At 42.2% G+C, this 12,616-nt stretch overlaps 1 protein-coding gene across 4 annotated transcripts in view; it reads right to left on the bottom strand.

Moving 5' to 3' along the window:
- Positions 1 to 411: 411 nt before the first annotated feature.
- smarcd3b (SWI/SNF related BAF chromatin remodeling complex subunit D3b) overlaps positions 412 to 12,616 on the bottom strand; it is a 70,009-nt gene continuing 57,804 nt past the window's right edge. For 3 of the 4 annotated variants that reach the window (XM_080794314.1, XM_080794315.1, XM_080794313.1), the window contains 7 exons: positions 11,269 to 11,370; positions 10,527 to 10,688; positions 9,351 to 9,448; positions 7,210 to 7,345; positions 6,307 to 6,429; positions 5,396 to 5,497; positions 412 to 4,571 (listed from right to left, as the gene is read on the bottom strand). In XM_080794314.1, the coding sequence (XP_080650440.1) occupies positions 4,518 to 4,571; positions 5,396 to 5,497; positions 6,307 to 6,429; positions 7,210 to 7,345; positions 9,351 to 9,448; positions 10,527 to 10,688; positions 11,269 to 11,370 (777 nt within the window). In that variant the 3' untranslated portion in view covers positions 412 to 4,517. The remainder of the gene's footprint in view (positions 4,572 to 5,395; positions 5,498 to 6,306; positions 6,430 to 7,209; positions 7,346 to 9,350; positions 9,449 to 10,526; positions 10,689 to 11,268; positions 11,371 to 12,616) is intronic. The other variant, XR_013966179.1, reaches the window with a different exon arrangement.

Genomic DNA, 12,616 nt, shown 5'->3' with positions numbered 1-12,616 from the left:
ATTATTTGACAATTTGGCCAATGTTTGACCACTTTTTTATAGTATGAATAAACAGTTTGTTGATTACTTTTGATGCACAGTATTTATTTTCTTAGGTATTAAAAAGGTCAATTCACCAGTGGGGATCCCCCCAACAAAAGAGTAATATTTAAAAAAAATCATGTGGGGACCCCACTGGGGGTCCCAGCCCACAGGTTGAGAACCACTGGTCTAAGTAACACACAAAATAATAAACCACACAGCTTTTGAAAAATCACGCTTACAAGTTAGTTTGCTGGTAGGGCATATTGTTTTTGGCAAAAACTATCCAGAAGGCATTTCAAACAACACCATGGAAAAGTGTGGCAAGTCCTGTGCTTGACTAGCCTGGTAAACCCCTCCCCCTTGAATTTCTTTTTTCATTTTGTCCAAAATGAAAATGTTTTCAAGGGGGAGGGGTTTACCAGGCTAGTGCTTGACTGTCACATTGACTTCTATGCCAGCTTTACATTATATTTATACATCATATTTACACACGTACGTACTGCTTTTTTCAATTTTTAACTCATTTCCATGGAGCATGCATAGGTCATCGTTTAATGATCCAATCACTTTTAGTTTAAGGACGACTTCACCCATTATCAACCTATCCATCTTCAAATCATTATTGGTCCTCACTATTAATGCTCACTACAACATTGTGCCATTTTATCATGAGCATTATAGTGAGTCACCAACTGTATGAAGAATAAAGATAGGTTCAAGTAATCCTTTAAATGCTGAGTTCCTAACTCAGCATGATCTCATCCATGACAAATAGTCTCGACAGAGAACCAATAGCACAGTGCAAAGGACCCCAAAAGTTTTTCAGCAACCACACAAAACAAAAAAATGTCTGCTGAATAACTTTCATCAGACATTACAACATATACATACAAGTTGGGTGTCATTCAAAAATAACTCCCAGTTGTTTCGGAGTCAGGGGGAGTTCCCCCCCCCTACTCTCTCTCTGGGTTACAGCATTCATTCTAATCCCCATGGTAGTCAGTCGAATGAGATGGACCTAAAATAAACCAGCCCCCAAACCCAAGAGTACATTAACAGAGGAACATTAACATTCCACTCTCCTACAGATTTAAAACTTAGTGAGTTCCCATACTGCACCATGTAGTCCACTGCCCCCCTTCCCCCCCCCTGCAAAACAACACAGTCATATGCTATACAGTTGGCCCTCTTAAGGGAAAAAAGACATATTTACATTCACATCTCAGTTAAAAAAAATCGTAATATTGTCCCTTCAGCTTCTACATTAGTCATGTGACTTAAGAGTTTCATGTGACTGGCAGCGGTTTCTTTTCTCTTTAGGCCAGACTTGGGTTAGTCAGTCGACGTAACTAATATTTGTAACATTGGTTTGAGCTTTGCTTACTTCCCAGGAAGACCAGTCAATTATGCGTCCTATCTAGGGTTCCCATAACGCCCCCCCCCCCCGTTACATTTAGTTTGACTCAATAAATATTGTGGAAATAGATCATCTATTTTCACAATTTTTGTAATACTTGACAAATATTACAATAATATTTGACAATTTGGCCAATATCTTTAATATAGTTTGTTGGTTACTTTGGACATAGTGATGGTCTTATTATTAGATTATTTGTTCATCTTAGAGGTATTATTTAGGTTTTAACAATCCTTAAATTGTGACTCTAGAAGTATGCAGATACTGTGTAGGTGTCACAGTACCGTTGGAAAACCAGTCAGAATGAAGGTGACTTGAGCCACGAGAGGCACTGCTGGCAAGTGAGTATCCGTTCCGAGCGTTCCGAAGTCACCTTCAGGCGCACCGTCCGAGTTATGTACCGATAAGGGACAGAATCATAAATCATGGCCCCCCTAGTCCTTGTACCTCCAATGTCATTTTTCATTTCCTTTTTTGACGGGGACTGCCCCCCCAAAATAATTTGTAGACCCCCAGTTTGGGAACCATTGCTTTCTGATAGAACAATTACACAACCCATATGGTCCTGTTGCATTAAACCAAATTAGCTGTTCTTCAAATTGTGCCAAACAAATACTGATGGATTAGCCATAACCTCTATTTGAACCCAGGTATGGTTTTGTCCCATTGTCTTTCTCAGTGATCATAATTACTCTGTTGTTAAGCTTTGGTGACACTTTCAAGACATTACAGCTGCTATAAGCAATATTTCTCAACATTTTAATGACATTTCTTTATTATTATTATTATTTGGTTTCAGACGCTCCGAAAAAAGTGACAAATCTAGGGGGCACAATCTGTGTTCAAAGATTTTCCTAGAAGCTTTGTCATTGATTGAAAAAAAATGACTAACCAATCAGGAAGTAGACAGGCAAATCGACCAATGACAAAGCTTCTAGGAAAATATTTGAATGCAGATTGCAGCCCTTAGATGTGTCACAGAGACTAAAGTTTTTGGGAGCATTTTACCCATTGCTGGCTGTCTGAATACCAAAAATAAAAAAATAAAAAAAGGTCATTAAAACTTTGACATAATATTGCTTATAGCAGCTTTAAACTGACACAAATACGGGAACAGCAGGTAAGCTGGTAACTTCAAAAAAGAAAGATTAGTCTTTCAACGTCTTGTCGTGGTAGTACATTGTTGCTGTCAAACATCTTATCTCCATATTCTAACGTTTTGTGTTTGTCCGTAAATTAGGACAAACAGTCCTAAATTAGGACTGCTCTACAACAAGCTGTAAAGTTTGTAGATCTGTTACTTTTGCAGCTTTTGAATTAGAATTCTGAAAAGTGGACACATGACGTTCTCCACCCGATAGAGACGACGTGGCATAGTTTTTCAAGGCCCTTTCACAAAAATACTGTACGATGAAGAGCCAAATAATTATCCTCTCCATTAAAAAAAACACTGTTCTTGGTATATAGTTGAGTGTTTTGTAACTCTTCCAATACTACTGACTACTGACATTAATAGATGCTACGGTAGTTACGATAATACTGCAGTTTGAGCTTTACATTGAGTCATACCTTACGGCGCTGTTTCAAGAATGACTGTAAAAGGAAAATGAGTAATGTCAAGTAGCTAATAATATTAAGACTGAAACAAACACACATTTAGCTGTTCTTCCTTGAACATTTCAAGTCAACTGAAATGAGCAAACCTCCACAATGGGTTTTAATGTGAACTTGACCCGATACTTCATATTATATTCTTCATTCTGCTGGTGTAACACATTTTGTAACACTAGAAACACCCCCAGACAAGCACACATTAAACACACACTGGCACATAAAAAATGCACTCTCCCCCTCCCCCTACACGGTGTGAACTGAGACACAGAGAATTTGGAAAAATACCAAAATGAACACTTTGAGCGTCACCCAAAAAAGAACAGCGAGGGACTGCGGGGGACTGTCAACACATTTGCACAGTGTAAAATGGCCATCGGGTCATAGTAGCCAACTCCGCCTCTATGCACGTATTTACATAGAACAGATCCACTTGTTGGAAAACCAGTTGGTTTTAATTGGGTTGGGATCCGGAACAGGATCCAACATTGAGGAACCAGGAATCGGTTACATCACATTTGAAACAGTTTCTGGAACCGTTTTTGATCACAGCTGGTTCTGTGGACTTCACATCTGCTGTGCAATTACAATACCGGTGGTTCACCACTGGTATTGTAGGACCACATTAACTCAGAGTGTTCAGGTCCATTTGGTTCCATTTGCACACTCTCAGAGTTAGACATGTAAGGGTCCATTTGGATATAGCAGTGGTTTTCAACCCGTTTCATTTCAAGGACCGTTATTTATTCTGCTTTTGCGCCACGGACCACCGTTTGATGACATTTAGCCTCTCAGACCCAAAACAAATGAATATTTGTCGTCGTTGGATAAGATTTTGTCTACAATTCCATGCTTTAGGCAAACGTTTATCAAAATAACAATTCTTCCACATTCTCAAATTGTGTAGACTTCTTGTAAATGAAGTAATGCAGATGTTTAACAATAATGTAACTCTTCTCAAGAGTTAAAAATCTAAAAGGGTCCATTTGGTTACCAACTCTCCATCATTTAGCTGGGGACCACCTAGAACCGCTTCAAGGACCACTGGTAGTCCCTGGACCACTGGTTGAAAACCACTGCCCTATTAGGAATCGTTAACAGGAACCGTTAAGGATTTAGACTGTGAACCGCAATCGTTAAACTCCTAAAAGATCCCAACCCTAATTGACGATGACCTAGGGTCCAAGGGGTGATGAAGAAGGCTGTGTGAAACGTGCTAACGCAGATCAGTCGGCCATGCTGCTAAAATACATGCGGTTTTGGGGATGACGTTCCTCACAGTCCCGCAAAGGAAGAAAAGACACATACACACACACACACACACACACACACATGTGCAGTGGATGCATGTGCGTTGAGATTGACCTATCACGCATATAGATACAGACGTACATACATACATTCGTACACACTGACACAGCTCTCCCAGGCCAGCTACGGGATGGAGGTGGCGGTGGGGGTGTGCTTAGGTGTTTCTGACAGCTAAGGCCTGCTCCAGCTCCTGTCTCCTCTGCTGGATCTGTAGGCACAGTGGAGAAAAGACAACATTAGGCTTGCACATACGTATAGGTAAAAATAATATCCACACACTCGTCATATAGACCCTCTACACACATGTGTAGTCAAACAGGTGCTACTGCACTCTCTGATGGGATATAACCATTCTATTATCTGTACCGACGGACATCTCTCTGACCTATAGTTGAGGAGCATAGGGATATTTAAGCAATATTACACAAGACAAGAGGGTGTGGTTTAACGTGATTATTGCCACGACAGTGATGCGGTCAGGAACGAGACGAGACGAGAACAGTTACCCTCAAAACTAAGAAAATCACTGAAAAAAGATATATTTTTAATGACAGTAGTCACTACGATCACAAATGTCCCAAGAAACTATCTAGCCTAGCCACCGAGTTTGCTGCGCTATGGGAAAACAGAGCAGCTGAATTCTTTGTTTTGATTAGGTGTGGAGTGATGCTCGTTTGAACCACGGCTAGAAGGCTGTTTCAACCAATCAGATTGCTTCCTCGAAACGACCTGTTGTATAATTTGTGCTAATTCGTCTTAAAGCACCACATTTTGCACAGATCTAGCCCAGGGCATGCTCTAATGATTTAGCTAGGGCGGCCCGAGCCGGCGACCTCCGGGGTCACTACAGTGGCCAAATCCATATGGCCACCATTGATGGCCGCGTAGTTGAAATACATTCGTATGAATATATCACACACAGGTATATACGCCACTTACTCTCACAGCGGAAAGAAACATACAGTACATTTGTTTAATTGAACATACATAGTAGCAACATGTGAGGAGAAATACAGGAGGTGTTTTCCTCACCTTGACGTAGAAATAGCGACTGACGGCCTCTTGGGACCATGGCTCATGGTAGAACTCCGCCCTCCTCTCTTCCTCAGGGTTGCCCACCACGTCTGTCATCAGCTACAGCCCCCATGACAGACAGAACGCAGAATTAGAAATAGTAGCAGGGAGGTCAATGCAACGCGCTAAACAATCAGTGGTGTAAAAAGTATTCATTTTATGCTTGGCACACTGAAAATAGTCGATCTACAAGCTCGGCATTACAAATCAGGCATTAAAGGTAGAGTAAGTGATTTCACTTAATTCAAATATCACTTATTTTTTTGTTTTGTTGTGATAATCCTCTCTACTATAGAGTGTGCTGACCATATAAGGAGTTCCTCCCTGTCCCCAGTTAACCCCTGGGGGTCAAAAAACCTTAGGTTTCGTTTTTGACTCTCTATCCTGATTGGACGAAGGCTTAGGTCCCACAGCCAAAAATGAAACCTAAGGTTTTTTGAGTGAAATCACTTACTCTACCTTTAAAATGCCAAGGCCTGCAAGCATACATTTTTGTTGAGTAAATCAACTGTAGATTTAGTTGACTCAAATCTTATTTAGTCAAATAAAACTGGACTAAAAGTTTAAAGGAAAATCGGATGACTAAAACTAAATGACTAAATCACAAATTTCTGTCAAAATCAACACTGGCGTACAGCAGACAAAATCACTGAATGTAGAACTGAATGTACTAAATGGTGCATTTATAGAGCGCTTTTATTCAAAGCACTTTACATAAATTGTGCATTACATTCACCCATTCACACACACATTCATACACCGCTGGCAGAGGAAACGAGGCTTAGGGGTTCAGCCCTGGATCGAACTGGGAACCTCACGGTTCCCATCCGGCCAGTCTAGTCTACTAGGATACATCTGGTAGTTCTAACCTTTAGGTCCCTGCTCTGGGATTTGAGCCAGTCCTGGATGTAGCCCTTAGGATCCCTGGAGAAACTGAGCATGAAGTCCCTCTGGATCTTAAGCTGGTTGATGGACTCGATGGTCTCATGTATCTGAAAGAGACAAACCACTCATATGAACGATGGGACAATATGCAAGGGGCCATTTACAGTAAATGCTGTTCCCCGTCAGTCGAACCCACAGCCGTGCATCACGAGACCGACTCCTACTCAGCCTATGAAAAAAGCAGATCTACAAACCCACCACGTGTGGCCCTTAACTAATGATATATTAATTAAAGATGGAGTGCCGTGATTGTTATACTTTTTCTGTTTTGCATGTGTCTATGGAGTCAACATTACTCTAATAGACCCCCAGGTGTGGTTATAATATTCAAATATGTCTTCCCAGTGTATTTTTGGTTTCTTCCTTAAAGCTGAAAGTCTTTGAGTCAAAAGGCCCAATTGAAATAACACTTTTAGTGACATCATAACCCTAACCCCTCCCACATTATCATACAACAACAGCTGTGAGCGAGACTTAAGTTCAGGTGGGTGAAAACCAGGCATACTTAATAAACTGGTGGGTGTGGCCACATAAAAACATAATTTTAACACTTTCTGTACACTTTTTTTTAAATAAATCTTCCTCCTAGTATAATCATAGTACCTGATGATCATGTTTTAGGGGTGGAAAAAAAATCACGGCACCCCATCTTTAAGAGATAATTGTGTTTATGAATTTTCAGATTTGTCTCCCTACAGTAAGTTGTGACCTGTGGCCTTTCCCACAGTGTCCGTGTCCTCAATGGCGTGACATTGTATCATAATTACAGTATGGAATGAGCCAGATCGGTTCCACACCACATTGTCGGCGAATCTGCGCCCCGTCACCTTGTTGTCCAGCGTGGCGATCTCCTGCTGGTTGGCGGTGGACAGGAGGAAGCTGCTCATCTGGCCCTTCAGAGGGTCTTCCACCTCCACGTCAATGTCATAGCAGGCCGTCTTCTTCTGGTCGTTGGGGTCCACGCTGTGGCAGGACGCAGGAACCACAGCGGTTAGTGTTAGGCCTCGCTCACACTGTTGCAACATGCGTACAACATTTGTCTTGTGTCTTGTCCGTGTTTAATGGACCGCCCCCCAATGCATTTCCAATGGAAGTCACATGGTTTGACAAAACATTTTGTTTTGTTCCTGTTCAGTGTATAAATGCACCATCATACGTACTGTATGTATGTATGTATGTATGGCCACGCATGCTCTTTGTGATGAACAACTCATTGATATTTCCTCTTGGCTGACTGCTCTTGGACAATAGCCTAGTCATACCTTTGATCAATAACTTTAAGACGTTTTTGGGGGGGTTTTGTGGCTTTCGCCTTTATTTTTTAATATTTTTTATGGAGGGACAGACAGTAGGCTGACAGGAAATGGGGAGAGAGATGGGGGAGTGACATGCAGTAAAGGCTGTCGGGATCGGGAGTCGAACCCGCGGCACACTGCCAGACTGGATTACCAGCCAAGGTGCCTGGACCACTGAGCCACGGCACAGGCAAGATGTTTTTTTTAATAAGCTTGTGCCAAGCTAATTCATGAAGTCACATCAAATAAACATTGTTTATAGATCTAGTTCCAACCCTGCATTGTGATTGGCTGGCTAAGCGAAGCATTCAAGCCGTGCCAATAACCACAATACAGTAACACCAACGGGTGAAATCACCGTTTGTGGCCCAGTCCAGCTGGCATTGAGTTGCCTATAGCAACGGTAAACAATGGGGAACTGTATTGGCTTGCGAAGGGCTGAAAACAATGCACTATAGTGAAATTGAACACCACTAACCAGTATAAAAAAATATTGTGTGTAACAAGATTGTGTGTGTAACACTCATACACTCAAAATTTGCACACAATTTATAGCAGTGATATACAGTGATTATTATTTAGTAGTGACTGTCTGTCTCCAGACCTTTCTGCAACATGACAGGACACTCGTCTCTAAGTAGGCCATCCGGCCACCCGGGTATCAATTTGGCGGAAATGTCATGTACTGTAACAGATTGTGTTGAGGCGGAAAAAACAACAACAACAACAATGTTGCGTGATATTGGATTTTAGAGAGAAAAATGCCCTTTTGAGCTAGGCAGACACGGAGACAGCTACTAAATCTGAACATGTCAGAATATGTCTCTGTGACTTTGGTGCGGGGACGTACAGTATTGACAACCAACATAAGAGTGATATGAAATGCCTACAGGCGGCTGGCATCTCACAATCAATATGGGGAGGGGGGGGGGGGGGGGGGGGGGCAGTACCATACATTGCTGCAGTATTATTAGACAACACCATATCACTCAACCTTCTATCACAATATCCTACAGCCTAGCACACTGGTTCCCAAACAGTGGTTTGTGACCCATTTGTGGGTCGGATGAAAGAAATGCATAACTGGATTTTATAAAATTCAAAACAAAAGAAATCTAAGAAAAAAACTTTCCACAATCTGTTTATTGAACATTTTTGGTGATCAAGGCACTACTAAGACGTAGTGAAATTTTGAAAAATCTACAAGCTCGCAAACGTAGCGCGAAGCGACGCGCTGTGTGCTTGTAGATCTTCCATTTTCACTAGTTTGGGTGCCGGGCAAATGTCTAATCTCTGTTTTGGGTCTGGACCTGAAAGGGTTGGGAACCACTGGTCTAGTCTTTTGGGTCTGGACCTGAAATGGTTGGGAACCACTGGTCTAGTCTTTTGGGTCTGGACCTGAAAGGGTTGGGAACCACTGGTCTAGTCTTTTGGGTCTGGACCTGAAAGGGTTGGGAACCACTGGTCTAGTCTTTTGGGTCTGGACCTGAAAGGGTTGGGAACCACTGGTCTAGTCTTTTGGGTCTGGACCTGAAAGGGTTGGGAACCACTGGTCTTTTGGGTCTGGACCTGAAAGGGTTGGGAACCACTGGTCTTTGGGGTCTGGACCTGAAAGGGTTGGGAACCACTGGTCTAGCACATATAGTGACAGAAGCAGGTAGACTGTACGCTACCTGATAATATGGTTGATGACAATGGGGTCAGGGGGCAAGAGGAGGTTGGTGAGGCGTTGAGGGATCTCAGAGAACTTCAGCCGAGGGCAGTCAAAGATCTGTAGCAGAGAAACAGAAAAGGCATAATATCATAAATGTAGGGCACAACACTTTATATCCTATGGACTGCTGTCATTCAAAAACTTTTAGCACAGGCTGACTCTTCACATACTAGAGCATGTCTGAAATAAGTGTCAGAGCTGAAATCGACATGTAAATATGAAACATGTAGCTAGGTGTAATGTTAGAGACCACAGAAGTGAATCTTTCAAGCCTGTTTTCTCAACTCGCTGTTTTCTGCAAGACATTATTCTATAAGCCATATCTCCAAAACCGGTGGGTCAAACTGAACAACCAATATGTCAATTTGAAGCTATGATTCCCTGCTTTCATATAACAAAGTTCTAAAAATGGCAGTCCCTCAGTCAAGTTTGGTCACATATAGTCGAGAGAGACTTTCCTGTGGTATCCAACGCCAAGTCACAATGCGTCCAAGATATAACCCGAAAAAATCAGTTGTGTGACAAACTCATTGAGGTTTTAGAAGCGCGATATATCAGTGTGCAGTGTGCTGTTGTTCCATCTATAGTCTTTTGAATAAAAGTCCATTTAGTTTTAGTCATATTTTAGTCACCTGAAATGTTTTAGTTCGACTAAATATAGTTAATTTAGTCGACCAAACGGGGTGCATACTTAGTTTAGACTAGTCATTGGTTAGACATGGGTTAAGGTTAGGTTTAGGTGTGCTACCCCGTGGGAGGTTAGGTTTAGGGTGAGGGTTTGAGATAGGTTGTAGTTGTAGGACTAATGACTGGTCTAACCAATGACTAGTCTAAACCAAAAACTGTCTAAACTAAGTACTGCACCCGACCAAACTCTATTTTGGCAGGCCTTGATGGCATCGTGATGGCTGATTTTTCACATCGGTGGAGGTTGTAAAATCACCTCATTGTGAGCTAACCAAGTATAAAATTACTGGATCTCTTCTCCACTAGTCCCTCCCTAACATTTTTGTCTAGTTTGTATTTATTGACAAAATGGTCGTTTTAGTCATCATAGCTTAGTTTTTATTTATTTGTCATCAGCGGGGGGAAAAAAAAGGCAGTCGACTACGACGAAATCAACGCTGATCCATACCTGCTGGAAGTACTTGTCACAGTTGATGTACTCCTTGTCGTGGGAGTCCTGCAGCTTGTTGGTCTTGACGTACTGCCAGAGGGCCTGGATGATGCAGGATCGGGTCTGGGTGTGGATGCCCAGCAGGCGAGCCAGACGCGGGTCCAGCTTGAACTGGGGTGGCTGTGATTCAGCACAGATTACAAGGATTTAGGACGCTATGATCTCTCGGCAACCTATAGGAACTGATCTCATGGCCTCAATGTACAGGTGTTATTGGGGTTTTTTTTTATCATGGAAAACAAGACAAAAGCATCCGTGTCATTTTAGATTTTAGCTGTATAGCAACGTAGGTTTTTCAGAAAACTCTTAGGATTTAGAACAGTGGTTTAGAACAGTGGTTCTCAAAATAGCAGTATGCAAGCTCACAGTGACGCTGTATATCTGCTAGTTTATTTAAAATATCTTGAAAGAGTTAGATTTGTTTTCAATATATATAATTTTGAATCTTTTAACACAAACCTTCTCTTCTGGGCGTCCCTGGCACTAAACATTTTCAGATGGGGTCCATGGCCAAAAACATATAATTTTGGGGGTGGGGGGGGGGGAGGGTTCTTGGAACAAAAAGGTTTGAGAACTACTGGTTTAGATTAGAAGGCATTTGTAGACTTGGCCTCAGGTCTTAATGGGATAACAGAGCTATTATGCCAGAGAGGTCATGTTTGTGTGAGTGCCAGTGAGAGAGTGTGTGTGGCGCCCCCACCTGGTAGTCCAGCATCAGCAGCAGGGTGCAGCGCACGCTGACATCGCCTGGCCTCTTCACCTGGAAGCCATCCGTCTCCTGGGTGGTGGGGGTGCGGTGCCACTAACATACATCAAATTACAGAAAAGTAAGCTTAACACTACATAGTACATATACAAGAGAGACACACGCGCGCGCACACACACACACACACACACACACACACACACACACACACACACACACACACACACACACACACACACACACACACACACACACACACACACACACACACACACACACACACACACACACACACACACACACACACACACACACACACACACACACACACACACACACACACACACACACACACACACACACACACACACACAAAACATAAAACAAGAAGAAACAAGGTTGGGATCGATGACCATCAGAAAGCAGGGATACTGTAGTTATGAGTCCAATAGTGAAAGATGCACGGTTGCACCATAGCAGCCAGATATACTCAACTATTGTCAAGCACTGCCAGGAATGGCAGTGAAAATCGTTGTCATACATCAATCAGAGCAGGTCAAATTGCCCACTGCAGGCCACACAAATTCTACTAGAAAATGTCAAAGGTTCAAAAACCTATTGTGAAGGGAAACATAATTGGTCTTACAGCAATGAATCAGATGAAAACATGTTATATTTATACAGTAGTTGTTATGAAATTGCAGAGCTTGAGGTCAAGGCAGAGCTGAGAAAGCTGCATTGTTCATGATCAGAATCAGGAACCTTCTCCAGAGTTCTCCAACGAACACTGGAGAATGGTTAAAGCACCCCACATTTGGGGTCTTGGCCCGTACGGACTAAAACGGCAAAGGTTTTGACTACACACTGCTAAACCGACGGGACATGTAGAATTTTTAAGTTTCATGAATTTCCAAAACAGAACATTATATATTGTGTGAATACTGGTATTTTTTTAAACCTTTTAACCAGATAATTAGGGCTCTGTAAAGTAAACGATAGCCTGCCTTGTGTGTTAAGGTATTAAGATAGCAATGCGGTTGAATGAGTGTTGTGGTTTCAGTAGAAAGTTATCACACTGAGAATAACACAATCAGCACAGAACACTTTGCAGACAAAACAAGAGCATGGCTTCTCGAACCGAGAGAGCCTGGGCAAAACTATTAGCGTTTTAGTCACTTTACTCACATAACAACGGCTCTCTACTTTCAATACTTAATGGCACATTAAAAGGTGCTGTATGTGACACTTCTTTGGTTAATGCAGTTCTTCTACCCCAGATTTGAACAAGGTTTCCTGCACAAGACAGTCCTGACATTTTACCGCAGCACGGCAGAACGCGTTC

This window comes from Protomyctophum bolini (assembly GCF_963924005.1).
Source record: "Protomyctophum bolini genome assembly, chromosome: 21".
Lineage (NCBI taxonomy): Eukaryota > Metazoa > Chordata > Actinopteri > Myctophiformes > Myctophidae > Protomyctophum > Protomyctophum bolini.
This window is presented reverse-complemented; position numbering and strand designations above follow the sequence as displayed.